Source organism: Lonchura striata, chromosome 4, assembly GCF_046129695.1.
Source record: "Lonchura striata isolate bLonStr1 chromosome 4, bLonStr1.mat, whole genome shotgun sequence".
Classification (NCBI taxonomy): Eukaryota; Metazoa; Chordata; class Aves; order Passeriformes; family Estrildidae; genus Lonchura; species Lonchura striata.
This window is the reverse complement of record NC_134606.1, coordinates 31,907,869-31,930,154: the sequence shown is the minus strand read 5'-3', so window position 1 is coordinate 31,930,154 and position 22,286 is coordinate 31,907,869. Positions and strand designations below refer to the sequence as shown.

Below are 22,286 nucleotides of genomic sequence, written 5' to 3'. Positions count from 1 at the left end.
GTTTCAGACTCCAACAACTCCTGCACATCATTCTCAACGGTACAACCAGCATCTTTATTTTCTGGGCTACCAAGACACTTTTTTTCCATTTTGCATTTAAAAGTATGAGTAAATGTAAATATCAAACCATGACACTCAAATCCTCTCAAAGCCCAAGCAAGCAACTAGTACTAAATATAGACAGTCGGACTTTCAGCTTCTTTTCTGACATGGTTCTGATCTTCTGTTAGGGAAAGCCATACTTCACTGTCATATTTTCTCTCAATCCAAAACAAAACCTTCCCATTTCCAGAAGAGAGGGCTGTTTTCCAGGAACTCAAAGAAAGTAATACTTTTATTTACAAATCCAAGTTTTGGTTTTGCTAGGATTTTCCCCATTAGGGGATTTCCCCAGCAGTTGGTCCCTGAAATGAGAAATGTGAATAATTTCACACAAAAAAACCCTTCATATATTCTCCTGTCTGGGGATTAGTAACTCTGATTGAGATGTCACAACACCAATCCAGTACTTTTGAGAAGGGAAAATCCCAGATTTAAAATTACTGGTTTAAACAAATCTTGTCAGCTCATTCCTGACCCAACTCAAACCAATACAACTTAAGCATTTTATCTCTGTGATCCAAGAGCCAAACTCCATGCTCTCCTTCCTAAATTCACTAACCCAGCAAAGACCTTGCACATATAGAGCTATAAAGAAACACTTCAAATTGGCACCACAGAAAAATAGGTCTCCCTTTTTTACTTCCAGTTCATCATGTCATACGCACAGGAAGCTAAACTGTAGAGTCTGTAGCTCCATGTCATTTAACAGCTTCCTAACTGAATATATTCCAGCCTTCTTTATTACAGAAATAAATCTACAGCTGTTACAAATAAATTTCCATCAGGAAAACCCAAAAGCCTGGGAGTTTCTTAGGATGTAAGGTGAGAAGAAATAAGGAAGCCAGACACTGGTCATACAGCTTGCATTTTATTGACAAGAAGAGACCAATGCACTGATAGCAAGAAGAGACCAAGGCACTGATAGAACTTCTAACCCTGTCAGAACTGTGGATGTCCTTTGATAATGAATAGCACAAATGGGAGCATTTAATCAAGAGGGACAGCATCTTTTTGATAAAAGGTAAGAAGCAGTCCCCTGTCTTAATATATACATGTTTACACTGAACTAGCTCAAACTACTAAACACAAACCTAGTTCAGAGAAATTCAGTTCTATTAAACAGATTTAACAAACAAGTCTAGACAATATATACTTACTGAGTATTTCATAATATTTTTAGAAAGGGCAATCTAGAACCACTTTATGGGTTAAAATAGATGGCACTGTCACCCTGAATATCCCCATGGTTGTCCCAGGTAATTGTAAATGATGCCACTTGCAGTCTTTCTACCCATTTTTACTAAATTAATTTCCAATTTTTGCCTTCTGTAGTAGCTTTCCTGTCCCAGAATCTTTGTGCCCAGGACCTCTGGAAGAAACAGAATTATCACCTTAACACATTTTTGTCCAAATATTTAATCACTAAGTGTTCCTTGGTGTTTTAAAAGTTTAAACACCTCCTTGCGACTTCCTGTCAATTTCAACTATCTAGGTTCTTCAATGTTACTTTTTAACAGAAACCAAGTGTGTTTACATTCACTAGGAACTACATTCACTTCCTATTAAACAAGCTACGTCTATAACATGGAAACAAGATAATTAGTTAAGTTCTTCTGAATTCACTGGGTTTTGGTTTTTTTTCTGCTCTCTAGCCTTCTGCATTTAGCTCTAGGGGAAAAAAAATCCCAACCAAAATGCAACAATTAACCATTGTGTCAACTACCAGTTTTGGTTCTTAGCTGAAAGGTGCTATGTCTATGGCTCAGTATCAGTCTTTAGGCTTTTCCTGACACCAAATGGGCTCTCTGTAGGGAAGTACACTGCCAAGAGATAAAAGAGTAGGTCATTTTAGTAATGGCCAGACCGCAAATAGACAAAATGTTAGTTTAATTACCTCAGGTCTGTTTTGTGAAAAGATTCCTATATACTGAACATGAGATGGTTTGAACCCTCGGTGGAGTAATGCAGAACCCACATACTCAGCTCTGTCTGAAACCTGAAGAGACAAAAAAAGAGGGAGAACAAAAAAAAGAGCAAGCTCATAACTGCTAACTTTCCTCAACAATTATTAATTGGTATGAATGTGAGAGAAGGTTTTTAGGCTATTTTGGATGCCCTCTGTGATTCTCATAACCTAAACATTGCAGTGCCACTACATGGCACTGATTTCGTAATTATTAGACTCACACTCAATATGCGGCATATGTCGACCCTGTCAGACATGAAAGTATTAAGTTTAGAAGTTCAGCACATGAAGACAGAAAAGGCTGTTTTGCTGTATCTGTATTAAATTTGAGAACTGACCCCAGAACAATGAAACATAATATTTCTGTTTAATCCACAGGCATTACATACACCCTCCTTTTACTTCCTTCTGTGCCTATGTAGCATTTCTCCCTTCAAAGAGCAAGAGAATAAGGAGGCAAAACCCACTTAGTTCTATTAACCAGCTTGGGAAGGCAATTATCTAAATTCTTTCTATATAGCACATGACTTGAAACCATGTTAATCACATGACCCCAAAAGCAAAGCTTTAATAAAAGAGGTTGCACTTTGCAGCAAAGTCACCTTGGGGAAAAAAGTGAGGTCTGTTGCACACAGAAGGTGTTTAATGACCTTAACAGTTTGTAATAGGCAAGGTTTATGCAAATTTGAAGACCAACTGATTAAATCAGGAACAACCTAAGTGTGCACAGCTGTTAATGGAGATTTGCATACAGATACTTGCAGGGATCAAGATACAGCATGCTGCCAGTTAGAAGCAGATCTGCTAGTACTCTATATAACCATCATTCACACTATGGAGAAAAGGTCAGGATACCCAACAACACCCATAGATAGAACTTCGCCTAGTGTAAAGATATTCCTCTTGGAAGCAAGCACAGTTTGAACCCCTGAACATTACTTCAAAGCTGCCGCACCTAAGTTCTAAATAATTCAGTACTGAGATGCCAAGATAACAGTTTTATTTCAGAATTTTTGGGGGCTTACGAAACAAGTGCAGGAGGTGCTCTTTTTCTCTCCCTTGCACATATATAAAGCTGCTCCTTTAAGATACTGTAACAGAAACTAGAATCTTTCTGCAATATTCTGCCACAACTTTAAAACATGTAAACAATTCAAATTTGTTATATCACATTACTGGATGTTGTATCAATGGTTTCAGCAAGCAAAAGCAAGTCTAGCACTAAGAGACTACTTACCTCTTTATAGGAGATCCATTCATATGGTTCATTTGGTTTTCTAACACCAAGACATGGACCATTATCTGAAAAAAAAAAAAAGTTACTCAAAATTCACCTCAAACTCCTCTGTCCTGACAGCACTCTTAGTGTTAAGTCCCTAGATTCACAGCAGACACTTTCAGATGACAAATGGGGTTTTTACAGGGGTGCAGGGAAGGAAGCTGAAAAAGGACAGAGGCAACAAAGTTGGTTTAGGCCAAGGAATACAGCACTGACTTTATTCTCAGAACTGTTTCACAAAATAACAGCTTAATTTGTCCTCAAGAAAATTCACATCCAATACATTCAGCATATAGCCAGACAGAGATCCCCTAGGCCCAGCTGCATTTCAAAAGAGTTCAAATATGTAGTTCTTGACATATTTAAAATATCTTTCATTTTAGACTTACTTGATACTTGTAAACCCCTTTGGAAAATATCATAAACTGTTCTCACATCATCATAGTAGTATGTCAACAGTTCATCGCTGCTGAGAAGAGAGGACCTTCGAGCATGCTCACTGCCCTAAGAAAAGCAATTAGAAAGGTTAGACACCCTTGTTGGCTGTAAATGAATGGAAATTGCTTGAAGGAATATTCTTCTTCAGAGAACTTGAGAACTATGCAAGGTTTTCTGGGATATTGTTTCAAGAATCAAACTGCTCCCTACATTACCAAAAACCTGCCAAGCAAAATCTTATTCATCAGCCACCTATGACAGCACAGAACAAATGAGAATAGTAAAGACTAACAAGGGGCATTTTGTTAAAAACACTTTAAGAAATATTTTACTCTATTGGTGCAGTATAGACCATAATTAATTTCATCAAGCTTTCTAAATCCAGCCTCAGAGCTGTCTAGACATAATATTAACAATCCAAATATATTTTTCTAATTAGGATTATAGAACCTAATCACACTTCAATATGTGGTTTTAAACCCTAAATTTTAAGCAAGGTCACCAACACCCTGAACAAGTGTTCTCATAAGCAAAATATTCTGTTCCAGATAGAGTCCTTTAATACAATTAAAACCCACATCTTACAAAAAAGAGCCTCCTGATTTATTTAAATGCAGTCAAGACAATACTATCTTGAAAATTAAAATCACCATTTTTTAGTTGTTGAGCACTTACATAAGCTAAAATTGGAAGTCAATACAAGAGTTTAGTAGTTCAGATTTAACACTGCTTTTTTCAGAGTGACTGATTAAATGATCTCATTTTATAGAGAGCAATCAAGTTTTACAAACTACAATTATGCAATTACTATTAGGCCACAGTTGTTAATTAGTCCTGTTATGATGATAGACACCTACAAGCAAGTTCTTATCAGGAACAGCCCAGCTGGTTAAACAGAGGGTCTCTAGTAAACACTGTGTAAGATTTTCTCTATCAGTGTAATCAATTTCTGGCTCTTTCAGAAAGTCAAGCCCTAGACGATTCAAGCACAGATTTAGTCAGTCTATCATCCACAACTAAAATCTGTTCATATGTAGTTCATAGGTTCTTCTCCTATTTTCAAAGTATCCTGGAAGACCAGCCATCCCCTGTTCATGTATAAGCTAAATAAATACAGGTTTATGTGCATATGTACCCATGCCTATAGAAATCATCTAGCACATAAGAGGCATAGAGAGGAAAAAAATATTTTTACACTAAAACAAGCCTAACTTGTTTTAGCAAAACAGTATGAGTAATGCAGTGCTTGCCACTCCTTTGACAGTAAGCAGAAACGTACACTGTGAACATGACCCAGAACAAGTTAATGAGTGGCTTACCTCTAAAACTTCATAACAACAGAAATTCAGGAATATACTTGCTCTCAGACCAACATCTACTCTACAGGAAATTAACAGATCACTTGTACATGCCTCTGCCTGGAAAGAAAAACAAGACTGCTTGCTTTATTTCACTGGGTTCTCAGATCTTTGGTAATCAAGGTCATTTTACAGATTTTCCCAGCGTTGCCACTCTGGAGCTAATCTAAGGAAGATCACACAATGTAGTTTGTTACCATGGTAACAACAAGTGCAATGTATCACTATGTCTGAGGTTCTACAATTCCTACATCAGGTGAAATACAACAGCATAAGCCATTCCTCAGCAAGAGTCAAGAAGTATTTGTTTCTCCTCATGTGGGCTACTACTATTTTGTTTACATGCCCTATTACACAGCACCACAAAAGCAATTTTTTTAGGGCCTGAGGCACTAACCAAATTTGAAGATGAGTTATCAGACAGTACACTGCTTAGATACAAGCCTGATAGCACTGTCCTTCTGAAAAAATAGAAACTGCAACAGACTGCTGTTGAAAAGTTCCCATTGGTTCTTAAAGGTTTTCAGTAATGGGAAACAAGAAACTTTCAGTTTTGCTTACTTTGTTGAAAATCCAGTTAATTCTACTTTACTATAGGAAAAATAACAGTCTTAGACTAAGTTTTTCTAAAAACCACCCAGCTGTTTTTCTGAAAAACACCCAGTGTGAAGCCAATAAGGACTTCAACATTATTGATGCAGTGAAATACTCCCAAACATGTTGAAGGTCAAACCAGGAGCATAATGCAAGGTATAAGTTTACTCATCTACTAAGCAATAGAACTCATCGACATTTTGATTGAAAGCAGCAAGAACTGCTATTTTAAGACGTAATCCAAATGGTCCTTTATCCAGAATGTTTGTATAATATGAGCGAAAGTTATGTTTGCAGCAAACTTGTTTGAAGATCATTGGTCATTACCAATGATCTGAGTATCTCAGTCCCAGGACTGGAATGTTTAGCTGACTTCACACAGGTTAGTTGGATGGCATCTAACAGATCTGTCCAGTAAAAGGATAAGCAGCCAAAAAGGTTGTCAGTTTTAATAAGTGTTCTTATTAAAAGCAGCCATGCAATAAAATCTGATTGAGAACAGATTCTAGTTACTTGTGTAAAGCAGCCATTGCAGCAGCTCAGGGATTTGCAGGAAATTAACCTACTGCACATCAAGTGCTAGTCATTAAATAAAACCTTGGCATTGGTTAAAAATAGCAGCATCTGAGGGAAGCAGATTTATTCCACAACAGAGCATTCCACAACAATATATTACTCTACCAAGCTCTATTCAGGTCATATAAAGTAACTACTTTTGTTCAAGCCATGAGATTGCTTCTTAGGATTAGCAGTAATGTCAGAACATACTGTAGACTCCACTATGCCTCAGCGACAAGAGAAATTTCTCTTTACCTGAGGGGGAGAGTATACTAGCAAGTGGTGCTTAGGTCACCAACATACTTATTCTGAGCAGCAAGTAGTATAAACCAGGGTTTTCAAACCAGCCATGTAAGTTTAAGCATGCTACTCCCTAAGTAAGCATACAGCACGTAAAACTGTTCATTCATAGGGAGATAAGCACAAGTGTAATCAAGTTATTCTTGAAAGATAAGGCACACTAAGATTCCGGTAATGTATCAGAACAACATAAGAAGACTTGAAGTTGTCATGAGCAGAATACTTCTCTCCACATTCAAATATATTTCCTTAAGGGAACAAAACAGCCAGTCAAATCCAGTCTTACTTCTATAACATACTGACATTTTAATATTTATTTCTATCCTATTCTTCTACATAGCATAAGTTGGGACAAATAAAAGTTTTTAAAGCAAGATTTAATATATTTGACAGCCATACACCTGCACACAAAATCAGCAGCCAAAGTTATTCAGCTGTTAGTCATCAATGAAAAGAAAGCAATCTACAGGCAGACAGATCCAAAGCCAGGCTGATAGGGACTCTAGGCAACCTGGTCTAGTGCAATGTATCCCAGCCACTTCAGTAACTCTTTGCACTTATTTTCAATTACGTGTGCAATCTTTTTGCTCATCCAGGGATTATTAAAATGGGTCATGGGATGCTGGCCTACCAAATCAAAACTTTTGAGAGATGGGAAGTGACCTGGAACAACAGTAAATAGGACTTCTTTCTCCCACATGAAGTTATAAAGATCTGGTATCAAAACATGTAGAAACCCTACTCCAGCCAATGACCTCACTTATTCCTTTGGCATCTAACAAAGTTAAGTCACAAGTAAGAAGCAGAAGTTTATTTCTAGTTCAAATTTCCTTATGTAAGTGAACAGGTAGACTAGATAGTTAAATAGTAGCAAAGAAGCATTGCCTTCTGCCATGTCTTTTTTTGGAGCAACCACTCAGGCCTTTTAAAATCGTAGTGTTCAGGCAGAAAAAAATGTTTAGGCAATTTCAGAGCAGTATTCAATTTTTTTCCCTGTAGAAGTGACAACCCATCTTAACATATAAGAGAATTGAGTATATGAAGTTAAATTTTAAGCAAAATGTAGTGAGAACCTGAATCCTGAGCACTGTAATAAAATCACTGTTATAGGAGTAGCAATTCCAACAGACAGCTGAAACTTGATTCAAAACATGCATTCTCATTTGATTACAATTTTAAATATTATTAATAGTTCAGATACAACCCTTAATGAAAACAAAAGTGGACAGATCTTACTCAAGATGTGCTCTAAGTTTGAGCTCTTATCACTACAACATGCTAACACACTCAAGTGTTTTTCATTTAAGTCTTATTAGTATTAAGCCCATTAAAACATTCTAAAGAGGCAGTGAAAAATAATACTGTTATCGCTATCTTGCTCTGATCAGAGCCAATTAGTGTAATTAGATCAATGACACTTAAGTAGCTTAGTGAAGCCTCATAATCAAACAATGATTTCAATCTCAGAATCCAGCAATGACAAGTAATTTAACTTGAAGAAGTAAAGGCAGTGAACTGAGATTACTGTCAAGAGTCTCAAGCAAATATGCATTTGTCATGGGATTATGGACAGCTAAAAGCTACTGTCTTACCATCTTAAAATGCAATGCCCCCCAAAAATCTGCTGAAGTCTACACTGCCTAATAAGGCACTCCACAGCTGGAAAACTTGCACTGCTAGCTCATTCCAGCAGCCAAGATGTGCTGGTTTACAAGACTACTCTACCCGTTGTCAACACATCTGCTAACAGACTTGGAAAAACTCACCAAGAAGAGACACCTAGCTTCTAGATCCTTACTCTACATGTCACTTGAATGTAGGTGTTCTTTTGGTAATTATCACGCTGCGACTGCATTTTTTTGTTTCCCTTTTGCATACTTCTAGTAGCAGACCACTATTTGCTACAGTAACATGATGTGTCCATAAACTTGCTGTATGCTTCACTAAGAAGATTAGGAAATAAACTGTGAATGAAGGAGCCAACTAACATGTCATTCTTCAATCTCAACAGTATGAAACATTGAAAAAAGTGCCCAATTTAAAGTAATGACAGGAGTTTGCTAGAGTTCACGAAGCTGATCTACTGTACGTTTCAAACTCTGCCACATTTGTTTACATGAGTTTGTAGTCACATCTGCTCTTAAGCACAAGAGTCATGTTAATTCATTTAATGCAGGACAACTAGATGCAGTCTATCAACACAGAAGAATGTAGTGTAAAGGGAGACTTCAGTTCCAAGTATACATATATAAATCTATAGTAGTAGTCTCTGACTATCATCAGTAAGGCAAGAAGCTCTCAGCTTTACAATTCTACCCTTTGTAAGTACCTCCCTCAAAGATCACAACCTTGCAAAATTCCTCTTGCTTCAAAAGGAGAAAACACCTTGTCTATCCTGAAGAAAGAGAACACTCTTGAAAGAATAAGTATGACTCTGTAGTGAGCAAGAGAATCAATAAAAACACAACCCCAAAAAAACACCAGCCTTGCAATCTGTTGTCTATATTTGTTCACAAAGCAACAGTTTCTCCCACTCAGAGTCTTTTCCTATTTGATGTCACCTTTTAAAAGCCACCACCTAAAAGTAACTCTGCTTCTACAAAGTGTAAGACAAAAGCTAAGCTAACATCCAGAGTTTAGCAGGTGGCTGGTTTAACTTTAACTTACTCTATGGCTGGAATCTCTTGGCAGACTAATATTTCTTTCCACAGATCATCTGAAGACAATTAGTACCCTCCTCATGCTTGTAACACAATATAAAGTCTCATATGTCAGCTATTATACATTAAAAATAACAGAAGAGTAATTAGCCTAATCAGTATATACCAGTATACATACTCTGACCCCAGGACCTAATTTAATAGGTTGTCATGCAGTCAGGAATTGAAAACTACACTGTGCCAATTCTAACATAAACACGTTTTGTCACTAGTGAGATCAGAAGCTCAGTAGCCTCAGCAAAGTCTTCTTCTCCTCTAATAGTTATTTTCTCAGGCCTCAAGTTGATTTTCAAACTCAGAAAGACAAAATAATGAGTTCAGCCACATTTCAGAAATATATTCTCCCCACACTACAGGTTTAGAAACACCCTAATGTAAATCAAGTGTTTGGTCTCTCCCAGTGCTGCATTCAGGGTTCAAATTTCAGTGAACTACAGCATCCATCAAGTGGCACTTACCTCTATTTCCACAGACTGCATTGCTAAATCACATGGTGGTTTTATTGCTTTTGGTCTTGTTGCATACCAGTAGGTTGTGAGAGCTGCAAAAGCACCGAAGCCCATCAGCGTATTTGTCGGAAGGGTGCGCACATACTGTCTGACATCCCCAAGTTCTGGCATTCGTAGGTATCTGAACAACTCATGTGCTTGCATTGCAGTTCAGTGCAGTTGTTCCAATGCTGGAATCTGTTGGTATGAAAAAAAGTCATACAAAAAATCTGAAATCTGCTTCTGATTCACTGTTGCTGTAGGATAGCAACGTATGCTTTGTCCTACTGGCCTCCCACTGTCAAAAGAACTTAATCTGCCACTAAGCAGGCTATATCTTTAGCTATCCGTGCTGCAATTAAGTAAGCAAGCAATTATTAGTTCATACTCTAGAAAAATAGGTGGGGATGAGAAGAGGGAATTTCATCAGGGTTTTAGTATTGCTTTCAACAGAGACTGCACTCAAATTTTTAAAAAAGACAGACTTTTTGTTAAAGGAGAGAATTTCACAAAAGTAAAATAGATATTTGCAGAGTAGATGTACCATAAGATTGTTTAAACAGTAAGTCATCAAGGAGGGAAGTCTGGGAAATGAAGGGCAGGGACATATGTTATCTTGCCTGCATGTAACAGAGTATTCCAATCCTAAAGGAGCATAGCAGGAGCACGATTATTCTTTTCCTAAATCCAGTAAAATAAACTCTTTTCCACTCTCCCTTCAGACATGCACAGAAAGGTCAGTACAGCAAGCTGCTTTCAAAGCCAACATCCTCCCATAGCTCCTCCATGGTACTTAGCAAGTTTCCTATTTCTCCCAGCACCATGCCAGTAATTTATCTCTGATCATGAGGCAGACTAAAGCAGTGGCAAACGAGGCCCACGGCAGCAGCACACAGCAATATAATCAAGCACAGGAAGCACATTTGATTTGTCACGTTCGCACAGAAGAAGAGCTGGAAGAGGCTGCTCCCTGCCAGCACTCACTGACACGGATATTCCACAGCAAGAACCAGCTGCAGAAAAAAAAGAAGGGATTGCAGTCAGCTCAGCTGGTGCTCTCCTCTACAGCCAAGGTCTCCCGGGACGTCTGTCACATGCAGAGCCCCGGCCGGTGCCCATTAGGGCAGAGGTGAGCGGAGCAGCCGGCCGCGCGGGGCCAATGGCAGCGGCGGCGCCCGGCCCGCCGCGCTCACCCCACCGGCTCAAGGGCGCCCGCGGCCCCACCGCCACGGCCGGCAACAGCGCTTCAAGAACAAAGGGATGCATTTACTTCGGTAATCTAGGTCCTAGCCATTTCCTACGGACAACAGAATTAAACAAATGTCCTAGAGAATGTCAAAAGAGGGAGCTGACAGCTACAATCATGTTGTGCAAGGAGCCACCACTGCAGGATGGTGACACATGAGACTCTGAAACCCAAACGTGCAGAATTACATTTGTAAGTTTTAAGATTAAACTATACCCGGTTAACATTTCATATTTCTACAGGAAAATCTCTAGTTTACAGTCTGACCTTGAAACCCTTACTGCTGCAATCAGTTATTCAACCAAACAATAGAAAGGTAGTCTAGTTCACAAGAAGTCTAACCAGTATTTGGACAATATTTGCTAGAGACAGCAAAATAGTAATAAAATTAGGTCAAAGGGCCCATGCTTTCACAACGTTAACAGGACAGGCTGAGGCAAGGTCATGAGTGGGGGCAGTCAGGATGGAGTAAAGTTCCATCTCTGGAACAGTCCTAGACCATAGAGTAATCCCCAGCCAGCAGGCACTCCTCTCTCTCCCCCACACTTTTCTCTTCTGGTATAGCCTTAGGGCACAGGGCTGCATCACCTGGGCAGGCAGTGCAGGGCCACTACAGCAGTGCCTTTTTGTTATTTGCACAGCCATATACAGCAAACTATAATCAAAATCCACAACACATCAGGCTGTACCAATAGAAGGTAGAGATGAACTGAATATATAAACAAGCTCTTAATCTTCCTTATTGTAAAAAAGAATCAGTCATTGACTTAACAGCTACAATCAACATGCAATTGCTTTTTATGGACCTAATCATGTTCATTAGCATTGCAGGCATGAAAACTACTTCTTAAGTATTACTAGACACAGTTGAACAGTAAGAATAAAAAAGCTTCATACACCAACAAGGAAATCTGGGTTTAAAAGTTAATTTTACATTTATCATAGACACCATGTTATGAAACTAGACAAGGAGGTCTACGATGTGGCTAATGGCTAAGAGCAATCTTAGCCCTTCCCTCAGGCTCCACAATGAGCACCATTGACTTTTAAAACTGCTTTCCTGTCTGCATTAGTCATGAAGTGTCCTGCACACACACCATGATTTAGGCATGCAATGTAATTTAAATTACTCAAAAGGCTGTGATGCCTTTACAGGTAACAAGAACTGAAATAAACATCATTTAATTCACACAAGAGTCCCATTATAGTCAAGTATCAGCTATGATTTCAGCCTGGGAGAAGAGAAGAAATACACACCTCTGCTTTTAATTTCCATGACCAGTTGTTTTTAGGGAAGCCTACAATATAAAACTTTTCTTGAGCAGTTATACCACAAGTTATCAGGTATACAGTGATAAAACTTTTTGCTGCTTATGTTTATATTGAGAAAATAGCTTATTATACCTTCTGCCTCACCCACACAAAGACACAGTTTTCTGCAAGACTAAGCAATTGAAAGCTTTAACACTATCTGTTAAGTCATATGAGCGCTTGTCTTCCGGATTTAGGGCAAAGCCAGGTGTAACCAAGACAATAAATTCACATTCTTAACATATGCATCCAAATATACCCCATCAAGAAAAGAGGCTTCAATGCCTTTCAGCCTTTAAGTCATCTCAGTATTTAGTTGGCTCATGCTCCAATATCAGACATCCTGGGTTTTTATCATGACCAAGGAGAATGGTTTAGAGCCTTCACACCAAGATCTTCACAGTGGAGCTTGCATCTAGCTTCCAGTTTTTTCCTCAAGGAAGCACCCAGCTAAGTTTGCTCACTCAAGTAAAAAAAAGCCATGCTCTTTCCAAATTCTAGTTGTGCAATTCCTTCTTACAAAGCAGGATCTGGAACATAAGGGACAGACCCAAACAGTGTGAGAAACAGCTGAAGACCAAAAGGAAGGAGATGCCAAATGAAGAGTACCAGTCTGTAATACTCAGTTTGCGACATGTATGGGGGGAAAGAGCAGAACTGACATTTGAGGTCAAAAGCACTTTTTTTCTCAATGCAATCTGTAGACTTTGGTCTTTTTTTCTAAAGGACCAGAGGGAAGGCAGTTTGGGTAATGAGGCAACACTGCTTCAGAGACAATTATCTGTCTTGATCACCTCCAGAGAAAGAGTTCCCCCAGTGCAGCCCAAAATGGTACCCCTCTGAACTCAGTGTATCAATTTAGCTAAGGAGTTCTCTAAGTTTCAGACAAAGCCAGCTCTTTCCTCACACACACACACCCACCCTGCAGCACCCAAGACTCATTCTTTACAGCACAGCCAGTATCTCAAGGCAGTGACCCAAGTTGGCAGGGCTCTGCCGTTCTTTGCTGCTCCTACTCTCGGCATACAATGGTCTATTTACAGAGGGCAGCAGCCTGCCTATTGTCTATCCATAGCCAGACATCGTTCCAGTGCAACGGAAGAGAACAGGAGAGCAGCCACCAGCTTCTGTTTTGCAAAGAAAACAACCCCAAGAACCAATGGCCTTTCTTTCTCTGTTCTATTATTTAGATAAACAACACACTAGCACTGCCATAAAGACAGGTCCATCATATGGTGTAAAAGAACAGGCTGTGTTATTTCTACAACCTCTTGCAGGGAGGAGAAATCTACAAGACAAGTCGCCCATCTCTTATTATGAGGAATATAGCACTAAGATGTTTTCATTATGATATGCTGAAACAGGGAACCAGCCACCGACATACCTTTGAGTTGTCCTGACAGCTATCTGCCACTGCAGTCTGTTTTTTTTTTCTTACTCTTACAGGTTACACTGCACAGCTCCCATGGATCTAATTTTTTCTTTAAGCCTTTCTCCACTCAGTCTTTGAAAGAACAAGTGCAGAATCATGTTCTATCCCCTTTATTATGTGTAACAGGTAGAACAAATAACTTTGGCTATTAACCTGAGAAATCCTTTTGTCTGAATAGAATATATAATCCTAATCTCAGAGTGCATTGACAATCACCTTAAATTTGAGTCAGTCCAACCTGTCCTAGGTAACACGCTTCCACAACCCTTTCCACACTAGCCAGGCAGTCACAAGGGAGGTGATCTGGCAAACACCATCTTTCTATATTAATCACAATGCTAGTTCTCAGCTACACATTAAGCACAAAACTGTAAACACTGCTTACAAGTCCTCACAGGATTTTCTGCCCATCCTGCAGTGAGAGAGGAATCTGACTGAGGTCTTGCAAACACCTGTAACATAACCAAACTAACCAGCAAGCAAACCATAACCACCTTCAAGATATAGCAAAGGAGCTTTGGTATTTGAGACCTGAAGGAGAAATCCTAGTTTAAGCTTTGTATAACAAACAGGACAGCAAGATGCCTACTGTGGTGCAACCTGTCATGTCATATATGAGGACTCATATATGACTCCTCAGCCAGAGAAGATTTGTCTGAACAAACTAAATACATTGAACTGTTTAATCCACTACTATTACCTCCTCGCTACCACCCTGGCACCTCCCCAATTTAAAAAAAAAAAAAAAAAAACAAACCAAAATCTTACCCAGAAATCAGCTTGTTCACCCAGCCAAGCATGAGAGCTATAAGCCTTCCTTTTAAAACAGTACCATATTTACCTTCCTGAAACAGTGAAGAGGAAAGAACTAGAGAACTGTTAATAAGGAACACAATCCTGGCAAGAAGGAACCACCAGGTCCTTAATATTCACACCTCACATCCAACTCCTCTCCAGCTCCTTAGGTCAGGTTCTCAGCAGGGCATCATGCACTGGGGTGATAAGTTGCCTCTACTGGTTCAGTTTCTGTTCCTGCATTTGGGACAAGGCAGAACTGGAGGGAACCAACCTACAAGCTGGATTCAGACCCATAAGTTAGGACACAGTGACTTACTCCATAAAGTGCAACCAAAGTTAAGGCTTCTGCCACAACCTTTAAGGAGCACAAGATCTGAAACTGGCATTTCAAGGTTCTGTTCATATCAACAAGGAAAGTCACAGGCCTGTCCTCAGACATTTGGCCTCAGTCCCCTTGCAATCAAGTAGAACTCCACCTGGATTCTTGCCTCTCAGTGATGTCCAGTAAGTAATCTGAGTGCACACTGGTGAGGTCACTGGAGTTTATTCAAGTTCAGGAGTTGAAACACGTGACAAGAATCTGCTCAATGTCTTTTGTGCAAATATAGTCCTCCAACAACACTTGGTAACTCTGTATATAAAGGAAAACCAATACTTACCACTAAAACCTTTCAGAGCATGATCGACTGAAGTTACCTTTAATCCATGCCTATACATACACACCATGGCACTAAGCAGTCTTACTGGTTTCTCATCTCCAAAAACCAGATAAGATGCCTGCAAATATTTATTTTTCAGCCTACACCGCTATCCATTAGAATTGCATCCCTGCAACTCTGATTTGCAAGTACATCATGGCACTACTCTGTCAATCTAGTGTCATTCCAAACATAATTTAGATGAAAACCACCCTACAGAACCAAACAGCTTTTTTTGTGGAATGATCTACTCAGCTTGAGTAGATCATACAAACTTATTCGTTCTACTTCTCCCAGGAAAAGGCTACTATCCACAAAGCCCAGTATGCAATATCAAGCTAACACATGGTTTAAGTGCTTACTTGAGACTCTGTGAGAAGGAGTTTCTCACTCATACTTCCGATACCTGAACTCTCACAGAAAGGAACCTCGGTCAGGCACGCTAAGACCCATTGCACTGCACTGGATAGGGTTTACATCCAGCAGGTTACAGAAAAAATAACCCTTAACTGCTGAGACTGGAAGATCAATAAGTACTTATGAGAAGCAATTGGTTCACTGAGTGACTTCCCAACACCAGCAGCCCAAAAAATAGTATGACAAACAGAACAATCTTTTGACCACAGGTATTAAAGTATGCCTGCATCTACTCTTAGTCAGTGATAGTACGTATTTCTTCTTGCTTTCCCAGGAAACCAATTCAAGCTTACCTGGCTATTATTGCAGTCTGACTGCAGAAGTCAAATTTCCAAAACATGGCACATGCAGCATCAAACTAAAAAGCTTAAGAGTTCTGGGTTCAAGAACAGTCATTCATAAAACAAGGGAGAAATCGTCTTCCTGAAATGGGACATCATGCACTTCTGCTATAGCACTTAAATAGTTCAACTACAAAAGCAATATCCATTTTTCCTCTACATCTCTATAAAATCATGCAAGCTGTTTTCAATCAGTTTTGAGCAAACTACTATTATGAAGATTCAAATCCTAACCAAAAAAAGTATTTTACTATCACAGAATGGTTTGGTTTGAAAAGGACCTTAAAGATTATCTAGCTCCAAACTCCCTGCCAAGGGTAGGGAATCATATTTTACCCTGCGTAGATGAGCAATTCTCAACACGAAAGGCAGCAAGAGAGCAGAAGCCTTATGCTATCAAGTGTCCTTGTTTCAGGAGTCAGGTGGGATCTGCGGAAATGCAAGCCCCACATCCGCAGGCAGGGCTCAGCCTACAGCCTGTAAAGGTCAACACTGTACAGCAGAGCTTCCCTGAGCCACACAGCATTGTAAACTCCTCCACAAAACCATTCACCAATGAATAAACCATCACCCCTCTCACTTTTAAAGATTTCTAGGGAGTTACCACTGTTACACTTAGTATAGTGAAATATTTAACACATCTGAACTTTTAATTTAGCATAGCAGAGATCTTGGAAGTATAAGAAAGAAAAAAAACCTTTTACTCTGCCCCACTGGAGAGCAACACGCACAAAACAGGGAAGGTACAACCCACCTCTGCCTCCTCCCAGAAACCCCATGAAGTATTCCTTCCCAGTGAAGCAAAGAGATAGGAGAACCAGCCACACAGACTTTGCTCTAAAAACAGGCAAGTCACTTACCTACACAAATATTTCAAAGTTGTCTTACCATCCACTAAAAATTGCTGATTTTGTTTTTTCTACCAATATAAACCTTGTACTTGTCCTTGAAGCAAAAGGCTACTTGGAGATTTTCTTCTCAAAACCTGAAGACTAGCTTCCAACCTCATGTAGGCCAAGTTGTAGAAAACAACACCTACCAAATTTAGAATCTACTTTTGTAAATTCATCGTAATCATGCAATCCTCAGACTAGGCTAAAGCTGTTTACTTAAGACCTTGAATTGATAACACAACACACAATAGCTACTTGTAATGACAAGCTTTAGATTTTTTCCATCAGCCATCTTTCAAACGTTTCCCCATCCCAATAAAAGCAAGCTACATATCCTTAAACTTTAAAAAGGCAGTAACAGCAAGAGTTCATGAGGAACTCCATGTATCAGTTTTTGCATTATTAATACTGCTATTGTTGCAAGAGGAAGAGAAAGGTATTTTTCAGTAAACTCAATGCCCTCTTATATTCAATTTCTTGATGCAAGAAATCTGATCCAAATCCTGGGGCTGAGAAATCTCCGCTTGTGAGATTGAGAGCATGTTCCAAAGCAAAAAGGCAATAATAAACTTTCCTGGCCAGGCTCAGGAGAGTGCATGATTCCCTGTAAAGCAATGCAGATGGAAAAGAAAATCTATTAACACCACATGGATGAGGTCTGTTCTTTCCTATCACAGAACCTGACCATCATATCTCAAATGCTAACCCAAGTGAGGCAGACTTTTAGATTACGTAGTCCAAGAGGGTGTCCCTAATACTCCAGACAGCTCACAGACATGCCGTTTAGAAATTTAGATGGCTTCAAGTGTTGCAATTCCTGTTCAACAGGAACAAGAAATGTATGCATCCTAGAACAAAAGCATCGGGTAACCAGGCTAAAGCTCGGCGCCGTAGCACTGCAAGTCCTACCTAGCAGCAGAAGAGGCCTACGAAGTCAAAGCCACTCAACCTTCCATTTTAATTTTTCCATTTTAGGCCAGTTTGGCTCACGCTGCATTTCCATACGCACTCTAAGCTGCTTTAAAGCAAGAAGAAAAAAAAGCTGCATCAAGTACACCCTGCATTCATGCCGGAAAGAGCACCCTACCTGAAGGCAAAGTCCGGCAGCTAAAGGAAGGTGAAGCCCCGGGATCAGCAGGCAGCGCCGCGCTGCCCAGCCCCGCTCCCTGCTGCCCGGCCCGGCCGAGCGCTCACCCCGCCAGGCCGAGCCGAGCCGGGCCGGGCCGGGGGGCAGCGCCGGCGCCGAACAATGCCCGGCCACCCGAGCTGCCGCAGCGCGGGGGAAGGCCGGACACAGACAGCTACGCCTTCCTCAAGGCTTCTGCGCGAGGGGATGCCGAGCCGGCCCCGGGGGCCGCTGATCCCACTGCGGGCCGGGAAGGAAAGCTCCGTGGCCCCGCGAACACAGGCTCCAGGGACCGGCGGCAGGATGGGACGGGACCGCCCGGCCCGCGGGGACAGCGGCCGCGCACAGCGCCCCGGCCCCCGGCAGGCCCAGCCAGCCGCCCCGGTGGCGAGCTCCTGGCGGCCCCGGCGGCAGCAGTGCCCCCGAACCCCGCTCACCTCCCGGCAGCAGCAGCGAGCACGGCTGTGCGCGCCGCCCCGGCGCCGCCCTATTTAAGCCGAGCACGGCGGGAGCGGCGTGTGCGTGTGCCGAGCCCGCCCCCGCCGCCCCCGCCCGCCCGCGCCGCCCGGCGGGGGCTGCGGCTCGGCCTTCTCCGTGTCTGCCCCCGTCCCGCCCCTTCCCTTGCCCCTGCCCGCAGCAACTCGCACAAACCCGCGGGAGGGCGCGGGAATGTTGTACTGCGGGGGCACAAATGGCAGAGATGCGCAGGGAGCTGAGAGGAGCGCTGGCGCTACTGCGACTTAATACCTTAAAGGTCGGGGTGACAGCTTGCAAATCAAGGGCTTTCTTACGGCTTCCGAAAGGACATCTGCAGCCGGTATAAATATGCTAAAAGGACATATGTTGACGTATGAAGGTGTTAGAAGAGGACAACGACCTTGTTGTAATTTGTTGCTTACCTCTGCCAAACTTTTTTTGTGAGGTGCTGTGAATTTGAGGGGCATATGGAGGCAGCCGGGGCTTTATCAGGACCCTGATAGTTATCACAGAATCATAGAATGCTTTGGTTTGGAAGGAACATTAACGATCGTCTAGTTCAATGTTACTGCCGTGGGCAGGGACACCTTTCACTAAACCAGGCTGCTCAAAGCCTCATCCAGCTTGGCCTTGAACATTTCCAGGGACATTGAATCTACAGCTTTGCCAGGCAACCTGTTCTCGTGTCTCACAACTCACATAGCAAAGAATTCCTTGTTCAGGTCAAATCTAAACCCACCCTCTTTCATTTTAAAAGCCATAACCTCTTTTCCTATCATTAAATGCTTGAGCAGAAATTCCCTCTCCAGCTGTACTGCAGACCCCACACCCTCACTTCAGATATTGGAAGGCTGCTGTACTGTTTCACCAGAGCCTTCTCTAGGCTAAGCAACCCCAACTCCTTCACCCTGTCTTCAAAGGAGAGGTGCTTCTGATCATCTTCGTGGCCCTCCTCTGGACCTGCTTGAGGATGTCCATGTCCATCATGTGTTTGGGACTCCATAGCTGGATGTAGTATTCCAGATAGTGTCTCATGAGAGCAGTGCAGTGGCAGAATCCTGTCTCATGCCCTGCTGGCCACACTCCTTTTGATGCAGCCTAGGACACCTTTGGCTTTCTAGGCCACAAGTGTGCATTTGCTGGCCCACATCTAGCCTCTCATCCACCAACACCCCCAAATCTTTCTCCCCAGGGCTACACCTCAATCTGTTCTCTGCCCAGCCTGTATTCATGCTTGGGATCACCCCAACCCAGGTGTAGGACCTTGCACTTGGCCTTGTTGAGCTCTATGAGGTTCATGGCTCCACCTCTCAAGTCTGCCCAGGCCCTTCTGGATGGCAGTTAAGTTACCTCAGCTGGTTTTGGTTTGGCTATGTGCTGCATCAGTCCATTAGACATGTAAATCATCAACTCACATGTCAAAGTCCCACTATGTTGCACATTCTACATTGCCATAATTTCCCGATGTTTCCTGGGTATTATTTATTTTAAGTGTGTGTAGGGGTGTTAAGGCTGTACACTTTCATATATATATATACACACACACACATATATATAGTATTCTATAAATTACTGGAGGTACTTTTTTTTACATAAAACCAACTACCGTCTCCTAATGCTTCAGTTTATACCAGAGTATACCAGGGAAAGGACTTCCTGCAGAAGAGTGTTTAAGAAAGGAAGGAGCCTATATTCACTTTTTAGCACAAGGGAGCAGGGCAGTTGTGAAGCTGCTGATAGTCCCCACATAACAGCACTTGGTTCACACTAAGGAGTGACTCAGAAATTCAAAATAAATTCCTTTGTCAGGAAAGGAAGTGAAAGCACATAATCCTGAAGTGCGTCTCACTGACTGCTGCTGCTAATGGGCACAGAGTCTCTAGCAACACACTAAAGCTACTTGAGTAAAGCCCCAGAGCAGAAGCAGCATGGACGCCAGCTGCTCTGCCATGGGCAGCCTGTCCTGCTTCCCTCCCATTGCACCACACTTTGTGTTCATGTATGTAGTGGCCTGAATAGCTGCTAGCAACTCTAGGGTAAGGAAGTATGAAGGGCATGGTATCTAGAGATGTTTTATTTAGCTGCCAGGTAAGATGCGCAGGTCTAAGGCACACACACACACATGGAAGTTCAGGTTTCCCTCTCCAGGGACCCTGGGGGTGACCCTGGTCTCAGGGCAGTACAAGGATAAGAGCCAATCAGGGCATAGGGAGGGAGTGGCCCAGGGACATAGGAATAGGGGAAGGAGCCAAGGGGGTCTTGGCAGCTTTTTGAGGGAAGCTTCTTGTGTCTCCCTAAACCAGGGAATTCCCCTCAGGGTCTCCACAGCTCCCCTTTTTGATATTATTAAAAAAGCTTCTCTGAAGGATCAACTGAATCAACACAAAATGACAAAAACAATTAAAAGTGCTCATAAGACAATTTTACATCAGATATACCAAATAAGTAAATAAAGACATCCAAAAGAAGATTCTGGCTTTCTTGTTTAAAGGGAGTTCTCTGTATTCCAGTCTGTGTCCAGAGCCTCTTGTCCTTTCATCAAGAAGGGTCAGCCTCCATCTTTTCCTGCCAAATAGGTATTTACACACCAGCAAGATCCTCCCCTAGCCCCAAGATTTTCCTTCTTGAGGCTTAGCCTCACCTCATATGACAAAAACTCCAGTCCCTTTACCATATCCATGGCCCTTCACTGGACTCTTTCCAGTATGTCCATGTTTCTTTTGTATGGAGGAGACAAGAGTGGACACAGTGGCCTCTCCAGCTGTGGCCTCTCCAGTGCTGAGTAGATGGGGATGATCATCTCTGCTTCACTGCATGTGGGGATGGACCACTCCTGAGCTTGGAGAAAGTGATCCTTAGAAAATCAATCAATTTTTTTGGACCCCTCCTCTCTCCAGGACGTTGACATAATGTTAATAGACATTAATAATTATCCCATAAAGAGATTACCCAAAACAAAGGATTTCCATTTCAGCATATGAACATTATAGAATTTTCAGCTTGGTATTTTTTTTTTCCTGTAATGTTGATATCAGAGTACTGTTCTTATATATATGTACTGGTTGTCATTGCTGTTTTCTTTTTATTTAATTGTGCTCTTTTTATTTTTCTTTACAGGGTATGCACATCACTCTACTGAATGGGGTAATCCTAAGTGTACCATCTCAGAACCATCCCAAGTGTATCAGTTTTACACAAAACAGACTGTTTAGCCTTCTACCATACTGTATCTGCATCTGCTAACACTTGTGTGCAATCTCAAGAGAAGAAAATCAAAGGAATGTTATATAAATAAGCACTTCAAATTGTCTAACATATATAGCAATTAAAATCCATGAGCTACTGGGTCCATGGAGCAGGAATAGTTACTTATGTCTTGACAGCCCTCTTCCTAGTGAGAAATGGAATAATGTGCATTTTGCATTTGTAAATTTCATACACTCGAGAAATGGAATGTCAGCACTGGCAGGAAATGCCAGGGAGCAGGAAAGGGGGGTGGGGTCCCTCCAGAGTCAGGAACCAGCAGGACCTGAGAACAACTCCAGCAGAAGCAATGCTTTTCCCTGGGAGCTCTGCTGTCCCCCAGGGCACTCAGACAGATGATACCAAGCAGTTTAACCAACAGCCTTGTGCAACTTGAGGTGACAAGTCATGTCTGGGGTCTATGTGGAGGCCCAGTGGGAACAACAGGAGCCAGCACTAGGACTGAGGACAAGGCTAGGACATATGTCACCTCCCTTGACC

The 22,286-nt window shown here is 41.5% G+C and overlaps 1 protein-coding gene across 2 annotated transcripts in view; it reads right to left on the bottom strand.

Moving 5' to 3' along the window:
• Window positions 1–18,604, bottom strand: part of ACSL1 (acyl-CoA synthetase long chain family member 1) — a 37,659-nt gene extending 19,055 nt beyond the window's left edge. The window contains exons 1-5 of one of the 2 annotated variants that reach the window (XM_021542411.3): window positions 18,503–18,604; window positions 9,774–10,001; window positions 3,737–3,851; window positions 3,306–3,370; window positions 1,997–2,098 (exon numbers count right to left, since the gene is read on the bottom strand). In XM_021542411.3, coding sequence (XP_021398086.1) covers window positions 1,997–2,098; window positions 3,306–3,370; window positions 3,737–3,851; window positions 9,774–9,968 — 477 coding nt within the window. In that variant the 5' untranslated portion in view covers window positions 9,969–10,001; window positions 18,503–18,604. Of the gene's footprint in view, window positions 1–1,996; window positions 2,099–3,305; window positions 3,371–3,736; window positions 3,852–9,773; window positions 10,002–18,026; window positions 18,112–18,502 lie in introns of those variants that run through there. The other variant, XM_021542493.3, reaches the window with a different exon arrangement.
• Window positions 18,605–22,286: the final 3,682 nt, after the last annotated feature.